Source organism: Heloderma suspectum, chromosome 17 (genome assembly GCF_057233095.1).
Source record: "Heloderma suspectum isolate Gila_16-S chromosome 17, 16-S_ref, whole genome shotgun sequence".
NCBI lineage: Eukaryota > Metazoa > Chordata > Lepidosauria > Squamata > Helodermatidae > Heloderma > Heloderma suspectum.
In genome coordinates, this window is record NC_139474.1 from 8,598,699 (window position 1) to 8,624,595 (window position 25,897).

The window sequence follows — 25,897 nt, forward strand, 5'->3', positions numbered from 1 at the left end:
AGGAGGTAGAGAGCTAGGTTTCTAGCAGGGGGCCTAGAGAAGGACACGAGTGCCCCTCTTGAAAATTCTATGGGGCAAGTGTCCTTCTCTTCTTTCTCACTGCAGATCAAGGTATCTAAGGGCACATGCCTAAAAACAATGAGGAATTGACTATGCATAATTTGGATGTGGCTGTGTGGAGTTTCTTCCTTTCTGGCTGTCTCCTATGGGCTGGTTAAAATGAAACTATCGTACAATGGGTAGCCTAGACTACCTTTACTTTCAGTTTATTTTAGGTGATTTAACCACATAACATCAGGAATTTGATCTTTTTTCTTTCGTTTTTTGCTAAATACCTTTTTGGGTTGACTAATCTAAGTTTTTAATGGATGAATTGATTAAGTTGCATGTTACCAAAACCTGAATATAGGTGTCTTTTTGAGAACTATCCTTCAGTAAAGGATGTGTAATGGGCAAGTTATGATTTAATAAACACAAGCTGTCACTCTTTATTTTATTTATTTTAAGAAGAAAATGTTGTTCTCTCCCCCCCCCCTTCATTCTTTATAACAGGAACATACCAGAACCAAAATAGCCTGAGAAAAGGGTGCCCTTGACATGTAGGCCAACTGATTGTAAAATTTTATGTTACTGATTAATCAGCTGACTTTTTCATTAAATTTAACTGGCTGATTCAAAGATTGAGACCCTAGTGGAAGCATATGACATCCATCTTTGTGGCATAAAAATTGGGAGAGTGCAGCATTTTAAAAAAAGCAACACATTGCTGGCTGGTTGAAGAAGAGATTATTTTGAACATAGTAATGCATCTGACTTAGGCCTTTCTGCTCCTCTGCCATTACGAGGAATGGTCTGAGCTTGTTAGGTGGGTCATAAAGATCTCAACTTCCTTTCCTGATCATGGCCTAGCTCTCACTGCGGTCTTAAAGCCGTGCCTAGGCTGTCCCACTTTTGACTGTAGCTGGGGAGTGGGGCGGGGGCACACATGACAGAACGACTCATCCATACAAATAAATTTCCTTGCACACAGAACACTAGCATATCAGGGAGAAGGCTAGGCTAGAACAGATTTCCCTGACGTACTGTTTTTCTGTGTGCAGGGAAATGTATTTGAGTGGAGGAGCCATTAAGTCATGGGAGCCCCCCACCTGTAGTCTGAAGTGGAAACAGCTCTGGTATAGTGAGACCCAGGCCCAAGTCATCAGAGTGCCAGGCAGTGTCCTCTTGTTTCTTCCTAAAACTATTGAGTCTGTCATTGTCACCACACAGCTCCAGGTTATGAGTGGTCAGTTCCTCCAGATAAACTCTGGTGCCGCTTTGTGGGAACCTGGTTTGCTCCTGGTGAGTCTTTGCCACAGAGTTTACACTGTGGTTTTAATGCAGCTTGGCAGGCAGGATAGTTCCTTGTCAGCATCTTGTGTGTTAACCTTCAGGGCCGGTTTCTGGAAACCTTTTGTTAACAAGAATTAATGGCAGAGCTTGCCTCCAACGGTGTAAATCAGGCTGGTGTAAATCAGGCTCGCAGCTGTAAGTGAAATAGGATATTCGTGGGTTTGCATGGATGCCATTCTTGCTGTAAGAGCAGTCTTGCATTTCCTGCTTGTGCTGTTCTCTTGCTGCCAATTTGGGGCGGGGAGGGGAGAGTAAGCACCTAACCCATACTCTGCTCCTTGTTTAAACAGACTTGGCCTCTAGAGCCCACGTTCCACACAATTTGGGAGTTTATTTCCTGAACTGGGGTGCTTCAGAGGGTTTAATGTGCAACTCGGAAAGTGCAACCGCTGTCATCAACATTCAGAGGAGAGGCTTGGTAGAAATCTGTAGTGCTGACAAATGTACTCATTTAAACCACCTCCACCCACGTGAGGGAGGTGAGGGTTATCGCCACAAGAAAGAGGCATGGTGGCTTGTGGCAGGGGGAGGGGAGGTGTAGTCCCAGCCATAGGGTTCCCTTTTCATATTCATCTCTATTTTGACAGATCGGCATTCCCTAACACACCTAGATATGCTCCACAAGGCACAATGCATTCGGGGGAAGCCGATATGGGAAGAGCTGCTGTTGCCTAGTAATCTGGGAGCATACTATTCTGGGAGTTAAAGATTCACACTGATTGACTAGGGTGTTAGTGGCCTGGGAAAACTGAGCAGTTCAGGAAGCAGCAGTGTGGGGGGGGGGGGCCGCGGGGGTGCATTTGTGGGAGCTGGGGTGATGCTGGGTTGTCATTTGACCCCTAGCCATCAAGTGCACCTCCTTAAAACTGTCTTTCTTTGTTAGGCTTTTGGCATACATGTTTCAGGCGCAGTTCTGTACCTATTCTGCATTTAGCAATCTTTTTTTTAAAGATGAATCAAGAGTTCTGTGAAGAAAACAGTCGCTCGGGTTCCTCCCACAGGATTAAGCAGGTCCTGTTGCATTTCCAGGTTTCTGTTACAGATCTAAAGCAGATGGGTACAGCATTTCAGTCCTCAGAAGCACACCAACTTCCTGGAGTGGAACCTGAGATTTGCAGCTGCAAAGGTTACTGGTCCCAGGATTTTAATGAGAGAGAGAGAGAGTTTTTAAATCATTCTTTCCTCAGAAAGTATCAGCAGCTGGTATTCGGGAGTAACGGGTACCTCATATGTGCAGTCTTCTAAGGTGACTCTCCACGTGCCAAATGGCGAATTAGTCAGTGCAGGAGCTTCAAATTAATTTGGCCGTGGCTGGTAGCGAGAGGTTGGACGGAGTGGGATTTGGCATCCTAGTAGTTTTGAAACTTCCTATCTTCTGCGAATCCTTTCTGCATCAACCCATCTGCTGTAGAACACCTGCTGATGTGCCACAGAATCCCACTGTCTTATAGAAAGTTCAGGCATATGCCACAGCACATAAGTAGGTCAGCTCATATTAACTTGTATGACCCAAGAGCGCAACTCGGAACACACCCAAAACTTTTCCTGCTGCCGCGTATCATGGGGGAAGATTGGTAACAATGGGCAACTGCCTCCCAGGCATCTTACTTGCCAGTACCCGCTTGTTCTCATTGAGGGAACACCTGATAAGGTTCCGAGCAACCAAGTTTGAAACTACTCCACTGGAACCACCTTCCCCAAGCTCCCCCTTCTAGACCTCATTTGTATTCCCCCTGAGAAGCTCAGAAGGGACAAATTCCAGAAATCATGGCACCTTAAAGACTACCACATGTATGGTGGCATAAGTGACTGTGGAAGAGAGGCTCACCTAGATATATCTGAAAAAAGGGGGTTCTGGTCTGCAGAAGATTGTGCCACAGTGTATTTCTTGGTCTTTAACGCACCACAAAAGTGTGGCAGTCTCTCCCAGCTCTGCCCTCCTGAGTACTTGGTTCAGCATCAGAATTGACTTATGGGCTGGGAGGTGGGGGGTTGCTGTGCTATGTAGGATTTCTGCCTCCCTTTCCAGGCTTCCTGTCCATTTGAGTGCCAATCTGGAAAGTTTGTATCTTGTGTTAGGTGCTCGGGGCAGATTGGGGATTCTGCTGGTGTACCAGGCACCTTGTTGCCCATCAGTTTCCCTGCCTGAGCTGATGGAGGTGGTCTCAAGTTTGGTGTTGGGCACCCTCGATGTCCATGCTGAAGCCATGTATGGGGTAACTCAAGATCTCATGGTCATCACGACAACCATGGGGCTGTCCCAATGTGTGGATGGCCCAATGCTTGCAGCAGGACACACTCTCAGTTTGGTTTTCTCTACTGGGCAGGAGGGCGATGATCTGAGTGTTTTTATGTATGTTCCTTTGCTTTGGTCAGATCACTTCCTTTTAAGGTTTAGGCTTACAGCAATTGTTCCCCTCTGCAAGGGTGAGGGACCTACTAGAATAGTCCAGCCCCAGAGGCTAATGGATTTCTGGAGGGCTCTAGGGAATATTCCAGCAGGTATAACTGGTGCTTCTGTTGAATGATTGGTTCCTCTGGAATGTAGGGAATGATCCAAGTGGTTGACATGATAGCTCCCAACTGTTCTCTCTTGCTGAGCAGAGCCCATTTGGCTGTAAGGTGAGGGAAATGAAGCAGGTTGAGAGACAGCTAGAATGCAGATGGAGTAAGTCTCTACCACAAGATGAAATGCAAGTAAGAGCTCATTATCAAGCCTACCAGTATCTGTGACAGTAGCAAAAAAAAAAAAAAATTCTCCCGACACCATTGCATCCACACACTGTCGTCCAGTGGAGCTTTTCTGAGAAGTTTGGGGTCTTTTGAAATCTGATCCAGAAGGAGATATTGTGGAACATTCGGCAGCACATTGTGACACGTTTGCAAGATGCTTCAAGGACAAAATGGCTCATATCTGCCATGATTTGGACTCTACAATTAACACAGATCAGTTAGTGGAGGCATCTAGGGCACTGTCGGACCTGTGGATGCAGACCGCTTGGACAACTCCAATCAACGACATGCATGCTCGACCCTTGCCCCTCCTGGCTCATTGCATTTAGCAGGGGATGGTTGGCTGGATTCAGGAGGTAGCGAATTCTGTGGTAAGGAATTGTTTTCATAGAATCATAGAATAGTAGGGTTGGAAGGGGCCTACAAGGCCATCGAGTCCAACCCCCTGCTCAATGCAGGAATCCAAGTCAGAGCATCCCTGACAAATGGCTGTCCAGCCTCGTCTTGAAGGCCTCCAGTGTGGGAGAGCCCACTACCTCCCCAGGTAATTGGTTCCATTGCCGTATTGCTCTGACACTCAGGAAGTTTTTCCTGATGTTCAGTCGGAATCTGGCTTCCTGTAACTTGAGCCCATTATTCCGTGTCCTGCACTCTGGGATGATCAAGAAGAGATCCTGGCCTTCTTCTCTGTGACAACCTTTCAAGTACTTGAAGAGTGCTATCATATCTCCCCTCAGTCTTCTCTTCTCAAGGCTAAACATGCCCAGTTCTTTCAGTCTCTCTTCATAGGGCTTTGTTTCCAGTCCCCTGATCATCTTTGTTGCCCTCCTTTGAACCCTCTCCAGCTTGTCTGCATCCTTCTTAAAGTGTGGTGCCCAGAACTGGACACAGTACTCCAGATGAGGCCTAACCAGTGCTGAGTAGAGGGGAACTAGTACTTCCCGGGATTTGGAAGCGATGCTTCTATGAATGCAGCCCAAAATAGCATTTGCCTTTTTTGCAGCCACATCACATTGTTGGCTCATATTCAGCTTGTGATCGACGACAATTCCAAGATCCTTCTCGCTCGTAGTGTGGTTGAGCCACGTATCCCCCATCTTGTAACTGTGCATTTGGTTTCTTTTTCCTAGGTGCAGAACTTGGCATTTGTCCCTATTAAATGCCATTCTGTTGTTTTCTGCCCAGCACTCCAGTCTATCCAGATCACTTTGAATTTTGTTTCTGTCTTCCAAAGTATTAGCTATCCCTCCCAATTTTGTGTCATCTGCAAATTTGATCAGCATTCAGTTTTCAGGGCTACTGCAGTTCCTTGCCTTTTCCAGAACTAGATATTCATAGTGGAGCTTAAGGCTCCTTTTCAGTTTTTTGCTACATGTGTATACATTATTTTGGATTTGGCAAGGTCCATGAATTTGTGACTGAATTGGTGAGTGCTTTACCCATAAAATATTTGAATGTTTTATTGCTAGGACTGAAACGTGTCTGTGTGTATACAAGCCTATATTTATATTTCATAAACCTTTTTACATACTAGACCATTTTTATATACTAGACCACTGAAGAAGACCTTAGGTCAAAACACGTTTGGTCATTTCTAGTACAGGTTATTCTTAGTATTGCAGGATATTATTGCACACCTGAATTATATTCTCCTCTATTGTCTTTGAATGTATGGTTTTTAGTTTGTATAGATAAAATAATAGAAGATTTTTTATATTATTTATCTTCACCAGTGTGCTTATCGTGATTGGTTTAACACTTCTTGGTTTTGTGTTGGGATATATTTCCGGTTTGGTTTTATTTGCCTAATGACTATAGGCCAGTGGCTAACGTCTCCAAGGCAAGTTACTCAAGTGAGTGGTTGCCAGGTAACTTGGATGACACTCTTGGATGAAACTGATTTTCTAGATTTGTTTCAGTTGGGGTTCAGGCCTGGTTTTGGCACTGAAACTGGTTTGATTGCCCTGTTGGATGACATTCCCTGCGGGCGAGAGAGGGCAAATGTGATCCCATTGGTTCTCCTGGATCTCTCAGTGGCTTTTGATACCATCAGCTGTGGTATCCTGCTGGCTGGCTGTGCTGGGTGTGGGCGGCACTTCTCTTTCACGCTTCCACTCGTACTTGGATTGCTGCTTCCAGAATGTAGTACTGGAGGGTTTCTGCTCGAATCTATGGCACTTGCGATTCAGGGTCGCCAGAGTTCTATCTTATCCCCCATGCTGTTTAACATCTACATGGAACTGCTGAGTGAGGTCATCCAGGGATCTGAAGTCAAGTGTCGTCAGAATGCAGATGGCACCCAACTCGGTCCCTCTTTTTCATTGAACCCAAGTAAGGCAGTGGGGGAACTAAATCTGCGCCTAGCCACAGTAATGGATTGGATGAGGGCCAATAAACTCCAGCTTAGTCTAGACGAGTTGGAGATGCTGTTAGGGGGTGTTTATCTGATTACGTGAGTGGTGTTCAACCTGTTCTGGAGTTGGTTGTGCTCCTCCTAAAGTACCTGGTTCATAGTTTGAGGGTGCTCATCGATCCATCTTTGTCACTAGAGGCACAAGGGGCTCAGAGTGCCTTCTGCCAGTTTTGGGTCATAGCTGGCATACCATCCTATCTGGACAGAGTTACCCTGGCTTCAGTGATCCAGCCCTGGTAACCTCTCATTTGGGTTACTGCAAAGTGTTGTATTTGGGGTGCCTATGATAGCAGTCCAGTTGGTACAGAAATATGGCTGCTAGTGTACTAACTTACAGGAAGCCAGATTCCGGCTGAACATCAGGAAAAATTTCCTGACTGTTAGAGCAATACGACAATGGAACCAATTACCTAGGGAGGTGGTGGGCTCTCCCACACTGGAGGCATTCAAGACGAGGCTGGACAGCCATCTGTCGGGGATGCTCTGACTTGGATTCCTGCATTGAGCAGGGGGTTGGGCTCGATGGCCTTGTAGGCCCCTTCCAACCCTACTATTCTATGATTCTGTAACTGGGACCAAATGTTGGGAATGTATTATGCCGTTACTTTTATCATCTTCATCGGCTCCTGATCCATTTCCAAGCCTAATGTGCTGGGTTTGACCTTAGAAAGCCCTTCATGCCTTGGGATCTCATTACCTGAAGGATTGCATCTTCTTTCTGGTCACTTCTGTAATCCTTTGAGATCCTTCTCTGAGTACCCTGGCCAATGAAGTATAGGGGATGGCCATGCATGAAAGGGCCTTTTCAGCAGCGCCCCAACCCGCAGGCTGTGGGATGCCCTTCCCAGAGAGGTCCGCCTGGCTCCTACTTTAAGAACATAAGAACAGTCATGCTGGATCAGACCAAAGGCCTATCTAGTCCAGCATTCTATTTACACAGTGGCCAACCAGATGCCTGTAGGGATCCTACAAGCAAGACATTAAGGAGCGCCTCCAGCAGCACCAGACAGGCCGCTTAACAAGATCAGCCTCGGATGGCCTTCTCTCTGTCCCATCAGCCAGGACAGCTAGACTGGTGGGGACGAGGGAGAGGGCCTTTTCTGTGGTGGCCCCCACTCTGTGGAACTCCCTCCCTAGGGAACTCCGTCATGCCCCCTCTTTAATGAGCTTCCATCATGCATTAAAAACGTTGTTGTTCAGGCAGGCATTTGGGGTGGGTTAGGGTATTTGCCCCTTCATGGATCACTGCCCCTTCATGGATCACTGCCTTGTTGTGGCGAAGGGGCTTGCGTAACTCAGTGAAGCCATAAGCTATGCCGTGCAGGGCCACCCAAGACGGACAGGTCATGGCAGAGAGTTCTGACAAAATGTGGTCCACTGGAGAAGGAAATGGCAACCCACTCCAGTATTCTTGCCAAGAAAACCCCATGGAACGTATCACAAGGCTAAAAGCGATGATGCCGGAAGATGAGCCCCTCAGGTCGGAAGGTGTCCAATATACTACTGGGGAAGAGCAGAGGGTATTTCCAAGTAGCGCCAGAAAGAGTGAAGCAGCTGGGCCAAAGCCGAAAGGACACTCAGCTGTGGATGTGTCTGGTGGTGAAAAGAAAATCCGATGCTGTAAAGAACAATATTGTTTAGGAACCTGGAATGTTAGATCAATGAATCAAGGTAAGCTGGAGGTGGTCAAACATGAGATGGCAAGATTGAACATCGACATCTTGGGAATCAGCGAACTAAAATGGACAGGAATGGGCGAATTTAATTCAGGTGACCATCATATCTACTATTGTGGGCAAGAATCCCTTAGAAGAAATGGAGTAGCACTCATAGTCAACATAAGGGTGGGAAAGGCAGTACTGGGGTACAATCTTAAAAATGATAGAATGATCTCAGTACGAATCCAAGGCAAACCATTCAACATCACAGTAATTCAAGTCTATGCCCCAACCACTGAGGCCGAAGAAGCTGAGGTTGATCGGTTCTATGAAGACCTCCAACACCTTCTAGAACTAACACCAAAAAAAGATGTCCTCTTCATCATAGGGGATTGGAATGCTAAAGTAGGAAGTCAAGAAATCACCGGGATAACAGGCAGGCATGGCATTGGTGTACAAAATGAAGCAGGACAAAAGCTAATAGAGTTTTGCCAAGAGAACACGCTGATCATAGCAAACACTCTTTTCCAACAGCACAAGAGACGACTCTACACATGGACATCACCAGATGGTCAATATCGAAATCAGATTGATTATGTCCTTTGCAGCCAAAGATGGAGAAGCTCCATACAGTCAGTCAAAACAAGACCTGGAGCTGACTGTGGCTCAGATCATGAGCTGCTTCTTGCAAAATTTCGGCTGAAATTGAAGAACGTAGGGAAAACCACTAAACCATTCAGGTATGACCTAAATTATATCCCTTATGAATATACAGTGGAGGTGAGGAATAGATTTGAGGGGTTAGACCTGATAGACAGAGTGCCTGAGGAACTATGGACAGAGGTCCGTAACATTGTCCAGGAGGCAGCAACTCAATCCATCCCAAAGAAAAAGAAATGCAAGAAAGCCAAGTGGCTGTCTGATGAGGCTTTACAAGTAGCTGAGGAAAGAAGGGAAGCAAAAAGCAAGGGAGAAAGGGGAAGATATATCCAACTGAATGCAGAGTTCCAGAGAATAGCAAGGAGAGACAAGAAGGCCTTCTTAAATGAACAATGCCAAGAAATCGAGGAAAACAACAGAATGGGAAAGACTAGAGATCTCTTCAAGAAAATCGGAGATCTCAAGGGAACGTTTTGTGCAAAGACGGTCATGATAAAGGACAAAGAAGGCAGGGACCTCACAGAAGCAGATGAGATTAAGAAGAGGTGGAAAGAATACACAGAAGAACTATACAGGAAAGATCTAAATGTCCTTGATAGCCATGATAGTAATGTCCTTGACAGCCATGATAGTGCGGTCACTGAACTTGAGCCGGACATCCTCGAGAGTGAAGTCAAGTGGGCCTTAGGAAGCATTAGTAACAACAAAGCTAGCGGAGATGACAGTATTCCAGCTGAGCTATTTAAAATCCTAAAAGATGATGCTGTTAAAGTGCTGCATTCAATATGCCAACAAATTTGGAACACTCAACAGTGGCCACAAGACTGGAAAAGGTCAGTTTACATTCCAATTCCAAAGAAGGGCAATGCCAAAGAGTGTTCAAACTACCGCACAATTGCGCTCATTTTACATGCCAGCAAGGTGATGCTCAAAATCCTACAAGCTAGGCTTCAGCAGTATGCGAACCGAGAACTACCGGAAGTACAAGCTGGGTTTCGAAGAGGCAGAGGAACTAGAGATCAAATTGCCAACATTCGCTGCATCATGGAGAAAGCAAGAGAATTCCAGAAAAACGTCCATTTCTGCTTCATTGACTACACTAAAACCTTTGATTGTGTGGATCACAACAAACTGTGGCAAATTCTGAAAGAGATGGAAGTACCAGACCACCTTACCTGTCTCCTGAGAAACCTGTACGAGGGTCAAGAAGCAACAGTAAGAACCGGACATGGAACAACCGAGTGGTTCAAAATTGGGAAAGGAGTACGACAAGGCTGCATATTGTCACCCTGCTTATTTAACTTATATGCAGAGTACATCATGAGAAATGCCGGGTTGGATGAATCAGAGGTCGGAATTAAGAGTGCTGGGAGAATTATCAACAACCTCCGATATGCAGACGATACCACCCTAATGGCAGAAAGCGAAGAGGAGCTAAAGAGCCTCTTGTTGAGGGTGAAAGTGGAGAGTGCAAAAGCTGGTTTGAAACTCAACATTAAAAAAACTAAGATCATGGCATCTTGCCCTATCACTTCCTGGCATATAGAAGGGGAAGAAATGGAAGCAGTGACAGATTTTACTTTCTTGGGCTCCAAGATCACCGCAGACGGTGACTGTAGCCATGAAATTAAAAGACGCTTGCTCCCTGGGAGGAAAGCTATGGCAAACCTAGACAGCATAGTAAGAAGCAGAGACATCACCTTGCTGACAAAGGTCCGTCTAATCAAAGCTATGGTTTTCCCAGTAGCAACGTATGGCTGTGAGAGCTGGACTATAAGGAAGGCTGAGTGCCGAAGAATTGATGCTTTCAAACTGTGGTGCTGGAGAAGACTCTTACGAGTCCCCTGGACTGCAAGGAGGTCAAATCAGTCCATCCGAAAGGAAATCAACCCTGAGTGCTCATTGGAAGGACAGATACTGAAGCTGAAGCTCCAATATTTTGGCCACCTAATGCGAAGAGAAAACTCTCTGGAAAAGACCCTGATGCCGGGGAAAGACTGAAGGCAAAAGGAGAAGGGGACGGCAGAGGATGAGATGGCTAGATAGCATCACCGATGCAATGAATATGAACCTGAGCACACTCCGGGAGAGTGCGCAGGACAGGAAGGCCTGCTGTGGTCCATGGGGTCACGAATAGTCGGACACGACTGAACAACAACAACAACAAGGGTATTTTAGAAAATGTTTTTATTGTAGAATTTTATATATATTTTATATATATTTTAAAACAATAAAATTTTTAAACTGTTTTTATTGTATGTTGTACATCGCCCAGAGTGGCTGGGTGACCCAGCCAGATGGGCGATTAATAAATTTAATAATAAATAATAAATAAAATAAAATGAGCACAAGAGCACCCACCTGCTCGGCTGCCTCTGATACTGGAGGTAGCATATGGCCATCATGACTAGCTATTGATAGCCTTCTCTTCCATGACTTTGTCTAATCCCCCTTTAAAGCTGTCCAGACTGGTGATCATCACCACGTCTTGCGCTTCTTCCACTGGCACTCCATTGGCAGGAAGGGGTGTCAGAGATATCCGCAACAGAATCAGATGAGTTTGGATTTCTATGAATCCAACCTGCAGATTCCACAACGGACCGTCTTCTCCTGAGCCACATGGATTCCGTGGACTTGCAGACTGTTTTTAAAAACTTTCTGGAATTTTAAGCAAATTTAGTCTTAGAAAGATACATAAGATAAAAAACACCAGCCGAAAAGCGCATTTCCCCCATAGGCTAAAGCATGAAAATGGGCATTTTGGTGGATTTGCGCATTTGTGCAAGTGTGAATTTGTGCAAATTCAGGAAATTGGGGAAAAAATCCAATTCTGTCAAAGGCCTTTTATTAATTTATATGGCAGTTTTAATTCTGTGAATTTGTATTCCAATATACTGGCCACGTTTGTACAAAATGATAAGCCAGGATTCTGAACAATTCTAGCATAGCATTTTGTGCAAATCCAGCCATTGTGTTTTTAAATTGATTTAATGCTGTGGAGTTGTGTTGCTCTGTTCTCCCTTTTTAAAGTGGCCTTTTTGACTCAATAGTTTTATTTAAGGGAGGATATTCATGGAGGATATGACGTAGTTAGCATGTCACGACAGCCCACAATTTTGTATAAATTGTGGTTTATTGTGAACGTGCCCTGTTCCTCCTGCTACATGTGGGAGCGAGTAAACAACCCTGGACCTTTCATCTGTGTTTTGATTAGTGTTATGTGCAAAGCAGTAACTCTGGCTTGTTTCTTCCTGAGAAGCCAGAGAAAGAACCCGTGGTTTGTTGTTGAGTTCTTTTTTTGGAGTGTTGGGAGAGAGGTAAGCTAGAGTTCCTGCTTTGTGTGTAACACTAACCAGACCGTGGACGGAAGGTCCATAGGCTGTTTAGACAGTCCCAGTTGCAGTGGGAGCAATTGGGCTTGTTCAGGATAATTAAAAAATAATAATTGTGGGTTGTTGTGACATGCAAACCAGTCCAATGGCCCCTAGTCACGATAGCTACATACTACCACCAGGATCATGCCCCTGAATAACAGTTGCTGGGGCGCAACAGTGGGAGACGGCTGTTGTTGTCCTGTCCTGCTCTTGGGTTTTCCAGAGGCATTTGGTTGGACACTGTGGGAAACAGGATGCCAGATTAGATGGACCCCAGTTAAGGTCAGCCTCACCTTCTATTTTCACCATCCAGCATCTATTTGTGTGGCTCCCACTCTGCTGTTCACCTCACAGAGCCCTGTTTTAGCTTGAGATCCCACCAGATGCCCCATAGGATAACTCAAGTAATGACAGGCCACCTATGGGATACTCCCCTGGGACTACGGCCGAACAAAGCAGTCAAGTAACGTTCTCAGGAGTTAAGATTTGATCTGATCCATCTTTCGTCAGTGCTTATAGTGTTCCTTTTTCATCTTTCTGTACCCATCCCGGGTGTAAATTATAAATGAGGGATGCAGCGTTTGCTTCTGCTCCTCTTGGGTACCTTTTGGAACAGTGGCTCAGCTGTTGTGGTGTACCCAGGAGAGCAACAGCCCACGGTGTCCTTGAAGAGCTAGCCAAGTGTGGGGCACGGTTCCAGAGCAGAAAGCTTTCCCAGGCCTGCCTGTGTTCTGTATATCTGCAGGCTCACTGCACAAAACTCAAAACCCTACTCTGGGATGCAGACATTTGCATCTTGGCATTTCAATGCGCATGACTTAATGGGTTGAAAATCTGGTGAAAAGGAGAGTGCAGGATGGTTCAGCTGGGCACTTTTTAAGCCAGGGTCAGTTGCCCTAGGACAACCACTGACAAAAACAAAAAGAATAGCTGAAGCCAGGACTGTAGTGAGATGCTGCCCTCCATCAGCCTGCATACTGTCAGGTCTGGGCAAGTCCTCTACCTGCGCCGTCACCTTCAGTCACTATCATATTGCCACTACTTCATGCATGTTGGTAGGGTGCAAACAAAATACCGTCTTCTTTGCTTGGGAGAAGGCAAACAAATGCCCTGCACCAATGGCCTTACACTGGGCAGAACGAGATTGAAAGAACTGAGCACACTCACATAAAGTGCTGCTTGTTTCAAACTAGTGATTATTCAGCTCCTTCCTTAAGCTCACTGGCCCAGTTCTCATGTAATGACGCCCCAAGGGTTATTGGGGCTATGAAGCAGCGAGCCTGAAACTCTGGATTGTTGAGGGACAAAAGCCCAGAGTTCGAACCCATGGTTTATTGTTGGGTTAAAGCTCTGGGTTGTTCATCCCATATTTGCCAGTTCACCCATTGCATGGGTTGTTGATGAAAGTGGATGCAAAGAGGAAGTGGCGAGCACACATGAAACAGCATGCTCACTTCCTCTGGCACAGCCCTGCCAATTCATGGGTGAAACAACCCATGAATTGCCATTGTGTGTGATCGAAGTATCTATCTTCTATTAGTGCTAGCTTGTTGTTTTATAAAAAGCTGTTCTTTCAAAGAAGCAGATCTATGGCTTTTTGCTAAAAGTGTGGAAATGTTTGTGCAAGTGTCTTAAAGGGGGCAGGGCCAAGGGTGTGGCTGTGTAGGGCTTCCAGAGATAAGGGGACTGGGGCTTGGGAGTTGTAGGCTTTGAGGAGAGATTTGGAAGTGGGGGAGAGGGCTGGTAAGAGGAATAGAAGGGAATGAAGGGAATTTTGCTTGTAAGCTCCTCTGGGCAGGGACCTGTTTGCCACCACCACCACCCCTCTCTTTCACTTCTGTTATTGAATATGCAACATAAATGACATATAGTCCAAAAGAGGATTCATGCCTCAGATCCTTCTAGCTCCCAGCCATGGACTCTGAATGGCCTGAACCAGATTGCAATCTCTCTGCCTTAATTTACCTATGTGTGAAATGGGAATAATAATGGCTGGATGACTGTGATAAGCAGGGTTAAGCAGACAGTGGCGTTGCCTTAGAGGATGTGGCATCAGCTGCAGATTGAAATAACAACTAGATGTGGCATCACTTGTATTCCTAAGCATGCTTTGCCCTTTATTTTTCCTTACAGTCTGTAAGTAAGATCCTGCATCCTTTAGTCAGCCTGTATCTACTTGAGGGTGAGTTGGAAACAGCCGTTTTGAGATGTAATCCACAAAGGGATGCTCACTCTGGGCTAGTAAACAGCTGACATGTGCAACAGTTGTGCTACTCCTTTCTGGTAGCATCCTGGATTTTGCTTTGGCTGGATGTTTGGTGTTGGGATGTCACGGTGAGTGCTGGTTAACCCATTAAAGATACTGCAGGGAGCTTTGTTGCCAGAGGGTGCAGGGAGGTTCTGTAGGATGATGGCAGGCAGGTCTGTGTCTACTTCGTGAGTTTTCAAAATTAAGTGTTTCGGTCAGTTCTGCAGCATGGTATGCGTTATGCAGACTAAGCCAGTGTGGTGTGGTTAGGATCAGACTGGGACTTTGGAAACCTGGGTTTTGGTCTCCACTTGGCCACGAAGCTCACTGGGTGACTTTGGGGCCAGTCACTGACTCTTAGACTAACCCACAGGGTTGTTGTGCGGATAGAATGGAGAGGAGGAGGAGCACATAAGCCACCTTGGGATCCTTGGAAGAGGGGAAAAAGGCGTGTTATAAATGTAATAACACATTCATAATAAATGAGCAGATCTTCATGGGTGTAGGCTTGTAGACTGGTAATTCTTGTGGTGTTATTGAATGGCTGCTGTTTAAGCATTGGTTGCCAGAAACTGGTTAATGCTCCATCACTTTTGCGCTAGATGGTGGCACGAAAAGGGGTGGTTGTCATTGCATGGAACTACTTGAACAGTCCAGAAATCACAATCACAACATATCTTTCTTCTTTTCTAACATCTTTGCAGCCGGCCTTGGGACATCCAGAGTCCAAGCCCAGCACAAAGTCCAACATGCTACGAGGCCGCGCCCCAGCTACCTCCGCTGACGAGCAGCCGCATATCGGGAACTACCGCCTGTTGAAGACGATTGGCAAGGGCAACTTTGCCAAGGTCAAGTTGGCGCGGCATGTCCTGACGGGGAAAGAGGTGAGAGAATCCTGAGGGAAGGGAGGAACGATGGGACAGTCGGCTAGGCCAGCAGCGGGTGTGGCGGGAGAGAGTCTGGTTGCCAAGTGAATGCAGGACAGGCGGTGTGTATTCAGGGCTTAAAAAGCGGGACAAACCAATTCCTCAACAGGAAAAGCTGGATATTGTGATCTATATCAGCGATGCAGACTTAAGCGCAACTTCTTCTACGCATTTCCTTTGGGGCATGGTTCTCATAGAGCAGGTGTGTGCAGAAACTGAGGCCCTGGGAGCCAAATCCAGCCCTCTGGGGTTTCCCAGAAGGCCATGCCCCCCCCCCCAAGCGTTTGGTGGCTTCCCATCTTTTGTGCAGTCGTTCTCTCCCCCCCCCCCCCCCATTCTGAAAGGTTGGACTGCCTCTCCTAAGGTTTAGGTCCGTTAGGGTTGGCACAGAGTTTGGAGTGGGAGTGAGTTGGCAAAAAGTACAAATTGAGGCCGAGAAGAAGGGGCAAGGCAGAAACACTGGAGCCTTGTAAGTTCACCATATCTCTATAACCTTGAGGGCTAGTAACCTGCCTTTACAAAGAATCCCACAACCATCTTTATAATACACACACAGAATCCAAGATTTTCAGGTTTGCAAATTAGTAATAATTTGCATTTTTGTAGCACCCTTCGAGTGCTGGAAAAGCTTCACTGACATTATCTCAGTCCGTTGAACAAACCTGCAAGGTAGCTGATTAGCATTCGCCCCATGTTACAGACTGCAAAGCTGGGTAGTAGATGAGGCTGAAAAGCGGTGGCTTGACTAAAGACCACCTGGTGATTGTTGTGACCTGCCCTGAGATCACGTATGATGAGGGCAGGATATACATTTTACAAATAAATAAAATAGTGAGTTGATGGCTGGGGTGAGTTCTCAAGTGTGGTATCTCGTGCCCTTGGCCGCTCCAGTACAGCAGCACTCACTGGAAGTCATGTAAAGGGGCAAGGCAGATGAGTCTTTTATGCGTTGATTTGTAACCCTTCATAGCTGCAAAGGCTCTGGGCAGATGACCTTTGTAAACACGGCCTGGATCCCAAGAGCCCCTTGAGCAGTTTTGCTGTTGCTCCAACAGTCAGCCCACATCCCTCCGTGCTTCAAACCCGGGGTGACTCCTGACCCTCAGGACCAGCATTGGGGTGGAGTTGGGGAGCCACAACAGGCATAGGTCACAAGAGAACCCTGTTCCATGGGTAGAAATGTTGTTGCGGTTCTTGGCATTGAAGCCAGAACATTGCATCATTTTTTTTTTAATTACTTGCATACTCTTATTACTTATGGCTTTAAAAAACAACCACACACCACATTTTAGTAGTTTGTCGCAGCAGTGTGCTGCTAAAATAAACCTTTATCTCTGGTCACATAAGTGCATGCCCAAATGAGAACATCTTACCTCACCTCCCAAAGATGTACAGAAATGTATAATGCTTGAACCAGACCAGCATCACTGTGCTGGAGACATTTGTATTGATTTTCCACTAGAGACCTCGGCATGCTGGGTCCACTATGTCACCCTCCCTTCTGTTAGAGAAGTGCTTTGAATGCAACATTGCTGCCAGGATTGAGGGGGCCCTGGGCAAGTTGCCCCCAAGGCCTCCCCTCTACACCACCTGGGTTGCCCCTTCTCTCCCCCCCCTGCCAACATTACCAAAAAACAACACATTTTAAAACATTTGTTTCTGTGCAAATGAAGATGGGCAGCTGGAGGAACTTTGGCTGATGGTTCATTTTGCCCAACTCCACTTACCCCATGTTTAAAAGGGGGGGTTGTGGGGGGTTGTAGCTAGTGCCAGCCCTGGTATTCCCAGGTCCTGATGCTGGGCTTGTTTGCCACTGTGCCATCCTTCCCCCCACCCTGCCCCCATCATAATCTTCCGTTATCTCTGGTGGTCGTTCAAGGTCCCGCAGGCTACGGGGGCCTGGACGTAGCGCTCCAAAGTCCAGCCTTCACGGTGCCACTGTTTGAACATATTTCCCAACGCACACATCACTCCTTTTCCAGTGCTAATCCTGAGGAACAAACACGCAGTTTAAAAAAATGCCAAATCTTACATTTGCAAAGCCTGCCAAGAGCCCGTTTTTGGCGCTCTCTCTATTGTCTCCCCGAGCAGATGGTGGCTGATGGTGGTGCCGTTGCACCCAGGCTGCGTTTCAGATGTTCTCTCTGCCATCTCCTCCTGACTGTGCTGGACAGAGAGGAGAGAATCTGCAGCCCTCGGCAGCGTTGAGTCCGCTGCCCTCTGAGGCACTGAGCTTCCAGGACCCTTTTGTTGCTTGCAGACCAATGAGGTTGGTCAGCATTCTGGAAGCTTGTAAGCAAGCACAGCTAAAACATATGCCTAGACAGTTTCCTGATGAGGATCCTTGAGGGAAATGCCTCTTGTTGCTGAAGAGCAGGGCTGACTTAGCTGAGGCTGGCCTGCCCACCTTGTTTATTCTTCCCCTGCTAAATAAAGTCCCACACTGCTCTGAGGTCTCCAGTGAGTCAGAGCCTCAGGTGTGGAAGGGTGTGTGTGAAGAGGAGGGTAGACCTTTTCCCCATGTCTGAGCTTTTGTGCATAACGTGATGAGGGGCAGACCGGCACCTTTCTCGCCATGACAGGCGCTCAGTGATGCAGTGCTATCAGCAGGAAGGAAGGGCGGCGGACCACGAGAGGCCAGAGAGGCTTGGAGGAGGAGCAGAATGGCTCCACTGGCCAATCCATTGCTTAAGCTGAGCTCGAGGCCCTGGGGTGTGCATAGGAGGAAACGGGACGTGGTTGGCTCCTCCTGATCATTGTGGAGAGGCCATAGCTCAGTGGGAGAGCACATGCTTGGTGTGCCAAAGGCCCTGGGTCCACGTCCCGGCATCACTAAGTGGGGCTGTGAAAGACCCTGGAGAGTCAGTGCAGACCAGTCTTCTCCCAACCTGGTGCCCTCCAGATGCATTGGACTTGATGGGAGTTGCAGTCCAACACAGTTGGAGAGTGCCAGGTTGAAGACTGGCGTTTAATACTAAGTTAGATGGACCAGGGGCCTGACTCGGGATGAGGCAGGCACCGGTGCGCTTATGACGGCCTGGCTCGGTCTACGTATTCTGCAGAATGAGGTGGCGGAATGCTAAAGATGGCAGAATGAACAGTACCATTTCAAATGGCTGGTGAGGGATATCACTTGAAAATGCTCCCCATGTGGTGGTGGTGGTGGGTCTCCCTGCAGGTTGAGAATCAGCAGAGCAGACCGAGGGCTGGCTCGGACGGTTCTCCTTGCTGTGCTCTTCTTCTTCTGGAAGGAAGCTTTTTACATGGAGGAAGCTTTTTAAAAGTGGGATACCTACCTGTGGTACAGTCCACTCTCACCATCTCACATGACCTGTTTATTTTGCGTGGATAGACAGGGACTAGGGGGTCTTGTCTGCAGGTTGCCTGTTGGCCTAAAGCAGCCTTCCCCAACCTGGTGCCCTCCAGATGTGTTGGACTAGAACTCCCAGCATACCCCAGTCAGCATTCTGTTTTGCAGCAATCTGTCTTGATGGCACCATAAGCATGGAGCTGATACCTGAGGGTCAGGGCTTCCCAGTTTGAGCCCCGGAGGGCTTGATCCCCGACCCCCAATTCAGTTCCTCTAACTGTTGTGTGGGAGTGGAGTGCAAGCCCACCTACTCCTCATTCCCGTCTTACAGCAGCTCTCGAAACAAACCTGGTTGCTGATCAGGGCTTTCCATAGTAAGGTTTGTCATGTCTAATCATAAAGCCCTGAAGATCCTTCCTGGACAGCCGTTCTTGCAGAATTTTCATACAGATAGGGTGTTTGCCAGAATCGCTTAGAGACCCAGCTTCTAGTCCTCAGCATTTGTGGACGTACCTTTTTAAAGACACCCAGGGCCGTGGCTGCAAGAGACTGCCATTTCTGTAATTTGTAATGCCCGTTACTCTTGTGCATCCTCCCATCCCATTTTCCTACCTACGCATCCTTAAAGCTCCCCACAAACCTGTGTCCCTCCTTCCTACCACTGTGCTGCTGTTTTGCCACGGGAGGTCCAGAATTCTGTAAAGACGTTTGAAAATCTGGTTTTTGCAGCAAACCATGCCTAATCAGCTAACTTTGCTGAAATACTTTGTTTTTTTTCCGCCCAGAAGCATTGGTGCAGGATTAGGGTTTCCATGGAACAGGATTAGAATTCTTCAGGCATGGGGGTGTGAGCAGCCCCATCCTTCCGCTAGCCAGGGAAACTGGAGCATTGGTACCAGTTCAAGGCCTCCCCTCGTTGCAGTCATTCCCTGCCAGTTGACGAGAGATGCAATTACCAGCTGTGTTCTGGTTGACTGGCGCTGCAGCTGGCCTGCTTCCATCACTCATTTTGTGGGTTGTTGGCTGGGGTTTTCTTCTTTTAAAAGAAGACAAACAAACCCCACGACTGCACTTATCGCAGACTCAGGCAGCTTCTTGTGACATTTGGAGCAGGGGGCGCGCTCTCCTTTTCTCCCCAGGCTGTCACCGGGTCCCGTATATTGGTTTGTCCTGTTACCAGCCACCAGGAACTCTGGTTGTGAGTGCTGGTTACATTGGTTTGATGGGCTTTTTTTTTTTCTCACTGCAGAGGCCCATCTGGCTGACGCTAGGTCCGTCTAGTCCAGCATTTGGCAGGACCTGGGGGTTGTTGAGCTGGGAGGATATTATAACTTTGGCTCTGCAGCACAGCTTCTAAAGCTCCCAGCGGTGATGCTGGCAGGTTCTGAAACTGTGCTCCCTTTCCTGCATGTGCAAGCAAGCTCCTTGATGTTGTAGCCAGCTTGGCCAACCCAGAAACTTCGTCCAGGAGGCCGAGGACCCAGCACTGTGCCTGCTGATTGCCCATCCCTGTGATGGCCTGTCTAGAGAGCGGTAGCCGTGCAGGCAGCCATTTAGCAAGTGGTGTAATGGGGAGCTTTTGAACATTCACCCACTCAGAGAATACGTCTCCTAGAGTGTCTTATTAGCACAGTGTCTGGGGAAACTGCAGCGAAATGCACCACGCACCTCCTCTCTCTGTCAGGCTGGGAAGTAGGCATGCATTGCAAGAGATTTCCTTCGCAGATGGAACTGCCTGTGTGGGGTCATGGCTGAGGAGCTGAGCCATGAGTCCCTGGCTGAAATCTTGCCTTGACCACCTCAAGCCCATGAGGTGGAACAACATGGCAAGGTGCCTTAGACTGAGTCGGACCCTGGGTCTGTCTAGCCCAGTCTTGTCGACGCTGACTGGCAGTGGCTCTCCAAGGTTTTGGGCAGGAGGTTTTCCAGCCTCCTGGGTTATCGAACCTGGGGCCTCCTGCATGCCAAGCGTGTGTTCTGCCACTGAGCCACAGCCTTAGGTAAGCTGCTGTTTTCTCCGACACTGGAACAGTTGTCCCGAAGGGCTGCTGTTCGTATTCTTGAGGGGGTAATGTATGTGCAGTCACTTTGCACATTTGGGAGAAGGTCCGTCTGAGTGCTAGGAGGCATTGTGATGTGGTCGCTAGAGTGCTTGGACCAGGACCAGAGAGACCTGGGTTCAAATCTTCCCCCACATGAACCCCACTGAATTTTCTTGGGCCAGTTACACACACTCTCAGAGGGAGGACAGGCGATAATGTCTGTGGGGCCTATAACACTTCAGCCCTGCTCTTGTTCTCATCACACAACCAAGCCCAGGTGGTGGTGAGGTGAGGTGAGGTGGGCTTGGTGGGAACTAAAGCTGCCACCAACATTAAAAAATAATCATAAACGAAGGTCTGCTGTTAATGCTAATATGGCTTGTTGGTTACATTTATATCCTTCCTTTCCTCCGTTGAGCCCAAGGCGGTGTACATGTTCCTACTTTTCCTCTCCATTTTATCCTCACAACAAGCCTATGAGGTAGGCTAGGCTGAGCGTCAGTGACTGCCCCAAAGTCACCCAGTGTGCTTCATGGCCAAGTGGGGACTAGAACCGGAGTCTCCTCAATCCAACACTCTAACCCCTGCAGCACTCTGGTTCACCTGTAACATTACACTACACCTTGTGTCCAGAAATGGGCTTCCCACGATATGTCGTTTTTAAACTTCTTTTTGCTAACAGCAAGACATGCTAGAAAATGCACAGGTGTTTGCGGCACAGGGTTACAGCTTAGCTTAACAGGGACAGAGTGTTCTACCGTCGAGCACTAGCAATTGTCCATGTCAGCTTTATCCATCCTTTGCTTCAGTTGACAGGCAAGCCTACTAACATTACCATTTCTGTGTGTCCATTCAGGTGGCTGTGAAAATAATCGACAAGACGCAGCTGAACTCCTCCAGCTTACAGAAGGTAAGGAGGGTGCAGGTTGTTCTGACTGTGCAAGTTTGCTAGAGGAACCCTCTTTTAAATTGTCTAGAACGCTTTCGTAATCTTCTTGCGTTTGCCTTGCCAAGTGGCTTGCCTTGTCCTGCATGCTGGGGGGGTGGGAGCTTGTCTTTATTTGTAAATACAGAGGGGTGTAAAGCTGGGAGTGTTCAGTGAAGTCTCTCTAGCAGTGATTGGCTGAGTTTCCCTGATGTCACAGAGGGGCAGAACAGTGGGGGCCTTGGCTGCCATTGGCTGAGAAGCTGGGCAAGCAGAGCCTAGGGAGGAGGGCTCAGTTGGAATAATCAGGAGAGAAATGAAGGGACAATGTGAAGGAAAAGGTCTTGCAAAGCTTGGAGCTCTGCATAATGTCCTGCCTCTGGGAAGCAGCCAGCCTTAGAACTGGTGACCTGCTGACAACCTGGGATTCCCTCACTCTTTTCCCAGCCACCCAGCCCTACTTAATTCTGCTTCCCTCGCCTTCAGCTCCTGTCCTCCTTTGTCCCCCTCCTCCCCTCCCCGGTATGCTGCAAAGCGTTCCGACTTGCTACCGAGCCTGTTTTACAGCTGCCTCCGTAATCGGTGGATCTCCCAAACCAATGGCTGCCAACCTTGCACCCACACCCAGGTAGTCTTTCTCTCTATCGCCCAGGAAGCCCCTGACACTAACGCCCTCTATCAAAGTGTTTAACCCTGTCCTCAGCAAAGGTGCAGTGCCTTGTACATCTCTCCGCTCTGCCTGTTGGGGGAAACTGCACAGCCTTGTAGGATGGAAGGCCAGACAACAGGCCATTAGCCAGCACAGGCTGATCTTTCTTCCCCCCGCTTCCTCTCCATCTGCATCCTCTTCGCAACTGCTCCGCTCAGTAGCTCATCCATATAATCCCCCAGCCTCGCACCAGGGTCAGTCAGCCTATGTCTCTGGTTGAGACCCAGCAGCAGCCTCTCCCCGTCCCCACAGTGGTGCACAACCCACTGGCAGCGTGCCTGTCAGCCGCTGCCAGAGCCTGAAACATGACCACAGAGCCTGTTGGACTTGGGTCCTGTTTGATTCCGAGCCTGACACGACCAGCCAGCCCCACGCAGCTTAGCTCGGCGGTGGCAGCAGTGAACAAAAGCCCAAGTGAGCCAGCTGGGCTTTCCATTGCTGCAGCAACACTCTGGCTCCAAGCAGAAGCTCCCCTCGCTCCCTCTCCAGGGCAGATTGCCTGACGTGCCTCTGCTTCCGGGAGTCTGCAGGCGTTGCCTCCTGCATGCTGGTGGTTGAAGCTGGGTTGACCTCTCCTCCCCCTTGGCAGACCGGCTTGTAACTGCTTATCTCGAGTACAGTTTGGTTCTGCTTCAGAGGCTGCTTGACGGCACACAGGGCTCCCTTGGCTGGTTCGGCAAAGGAAGCTCGGCCTTCCCGCAAGGGGCCGGATCTTGCAACAGCTGAAAAGAGTCTGGAGCACGGCCCCACCTGCTAGAATTGAAAAATGAAAAATTGAAAAAAAAAAAGCTGGAAAAAAAGAAGGAGCCATGGAGAAGATAACGGGGAGGGGAGGGGGGGACTCTGGAAGGCCGGAGGTTTGCTCCCAATCTCTGCTAGCAACATAATCATGGGTATTACACGCTGATTCCAACACTTGCAAGTGTCCCACTGAGGAGAAGACCTCTGGATGTTAGTCAGATACTTGAGGATCCCCGTGGCAGATGCATTGTAAACTGCAGAGCACGGCTTTCCAATGTAAAATGTCATCGTTCTGAGGATTTCTGCTTTTTTAAAAAACAAAGTTTCTAGTCCTTATGGGGATACACAACCACTGTGAACCAGAGCAAGTGGCCCAGGTTGGGGGTGGACTGCTTCTGTGCTTGGTGTAGCATGGCTGACTGGGGAATGCTGGGAGTTGTAGGACTTTTTTCTGTCTAAACATGCATAGGATTGCAGCCTAAGTCTCCCTTACCCTGCAACATTTATCTCTCTCACACAGCCTCAAGCTTCTTCTCATTTGTTTCCTGCCTCTAACATCTGGAGGGGGCAGCGGGTTGGGGAAGGCGGCTTTAAGCAAATAGTTCCTTCTCCCTCTCCGAGCCAGCACAGGGGAGAGAGACACGTTACTGAGGGCTGAGGCACTGCAGCTTTAAAACCAAGTATTATTTTGAGCTGTAAAATGTGCCGTTCGTCAGTAGCAAGGTAGCCGTCCCCATATTGCCTCCCAAATGTTCCTTCTGCTGTTCCCACCACAGGCGCCTCGACCGTGTGGGCGTTGCGATCACATGGTCTCCTCCACGCAAGGCTGGAATGTTGCTGCAAGGATGAATCCCTTCCCCTCTCTCCCCAAGTCAGCTGCAATGGTTTTCTCTTCTTCCCTCCCCCCGCCCCATCCCCACAGCTTGCACGCTGCCTGCCTTCCCCCCTCAGGATGATGGATGGGGAACTGGCAGGCACAGTGCACTTGGGAGAGAGGGTCACTGCCCAGGAGGCCATTCCTGCTTGTGCCGGTGTGGGCTCGCTTGAAACAGTTCAGGCCTCCTTCCTGCGGTTAACCTCTCGCTGGTTAGCAATCATCTCGCAAACACTTCAGTCCTCCCCACAGTGCCGCTCCGGAGAGAGGGAGGTGTTGTGAAAGGCGTTGTTGTGACTGCTCACACCAGCATGGGGCCGGGGGGGGTGGGGGGGAGCATTGGGGGTAGAGCTGGCATTAGGTCTCAGGGATGGTGATGCTAAAGGTTGCCTCTGGGAACAGACGTTAAGATGAGTACAGACATCATTTCATACGAAGACCGACTCGTACAGTTTAAGTCATTAACGTGGGGACTGGGTGGCGGGGGAGGTATGTCGGAGGAGGGAGTTAGTTATGTTTGTGTCTCATTCTAAAGAATTCAGCCCCGTATATACCGAGCCATCTCCCATCCTGGTCGTGTCCACCTTCTCATGGATTAAGCCTTCAGACGATTATCTGGGCCTTAGTTTTGCTGAATACGCTATCCTAGCAATAAAATATGGATGTAGGAAGAGCCCTGCTGGGTCAGACCCAGGGTCCATCTAATCCAGCGTTCTGTTCACACAGTGGCCGACCAGCCACAGAACTGCATTTGGAGCAAGGTCACTGTCGCTGTCTCTAGGCCAGAGTTTTCCCCTTCTGAACTCACCATCACCTTGCCCCTTCCTACACCTGCATATGCATACAGCATCTAGGCACATGGTTTATGAATGCTGGTGGGGGGGGGGGGAATACAGCAGCAGTATCTGGAATAGCCATCTGTCTCTGGCCCCTGGGCCAAAGCAGGATCTGAGTTCTGTGTCCTCTTCTTCTCCCTGCTGCGCCCCCCCACCCCCCGCCAGCAGCAAGGGGATTTGCCTGAACAGCTGCTGCTAGGCCTGGGGAAGGGACAGCTGTGGATTTCCCCTTCTGCATCAGCCCAAGCATCTGTTCCTTGTGCTAAAGAGATGATGCACCCACGGGGACTTGCCTTTTAGGGCTGCGCAACCGAGAGCCCAGTGTGCTCCAGCCAGGTCCTGAGCGAAAGCCCTCCCCCCCCCCCCCGATTTCTGCAGGAAAGGTTCATCGGGAAGTAATTCTGGAAAAGAACAATAGTGTTTCTCCCTATTTACCTGGTGGTGGTGGGTTTGAACCTGACCCCTTGTCTCTTTCGGCTGAAGCCCAGGCTGGGGGGAGGGGGGGGTGCGCATGTGCATGTGCACACTCACATCACCCAGCTGTCCCTTGGCTCACTTATTAACAGCTTATTACCCTTGCTCATTACAGGCAATCGGATTGCCTTTTTTTAATCAACGGATTACTGTAACGCATTATCCTTAAAAATGCCTAATCCAGTGAGAACAAAGATGTGGGGGTTGGGCAGAGCAGGTTCGGACCCAGCCTGAGGTGTCGGAGAACGTGCTGTTCGGCAGTTTATAGCCACAGTGTAGGATGGACTTCCAAAGGGTCGTCGCATCTAGCTACTTCCCGCAAAGCCGGATTAGTCAACCACTCCCTGGTAGAAAGTGCACGGAGCCCCTGCAGAGCAGTAGCCCCCGATGTCTTCAAGGTGAGCGAGTGTGGCCATCTGAGCCTCTGTCGCTCCATCCACATTGACCCTGCTGTTTTCTGTTCTTCTGTTTCTCCAGCTCTTCCGGGAAGTGCGAATAATGAAGGTTTTGAATCATCCCAATATAGGTGAGAGCTCACACCCCAGTTCTCCTCGTCCCATTTGCTACCAAATATAAATGTTG

General features: G+C 48.4%; 1 protein-coding gene across 16 annotated transcripts in view; it reads left to right on the forward strand.

The window, feature by feature from the left end:
- The window catches only part of MARK2 (microtubule affinity regulating kinase 2), a 134,614-nt gene that overhangs the window by 73,473 nt on the left and 35,244 nt on the right, over positions 1-25,897 (forward strand). For 14 of the 16 annotated variants that reach the window (XM_084823816.1, XM_084823817.1, XM_084823814.1 and 11 more), the window contains 3 exons: positions 15,183-15,362; positions 21,613-21,666; positions 25,793-25,841. In XM_084823816.1, the coding sequence (XP_084679942.1) occupies positions 15,183-15,362; positions 21,613-21,666; positions 25,793-25,841 (283 nt within the window). Of the gene's footprint in view, positions 1-14,363; positions 14,565-15,182; positions 15,363-21,612; positions 21,667-25,792; positions 25,842-25,897 lie in introns of all 16 variants that reach the window. The other 2 variants (XM_084823822.1, XM_084823823.1) reach the window with 2 other exon arrangements.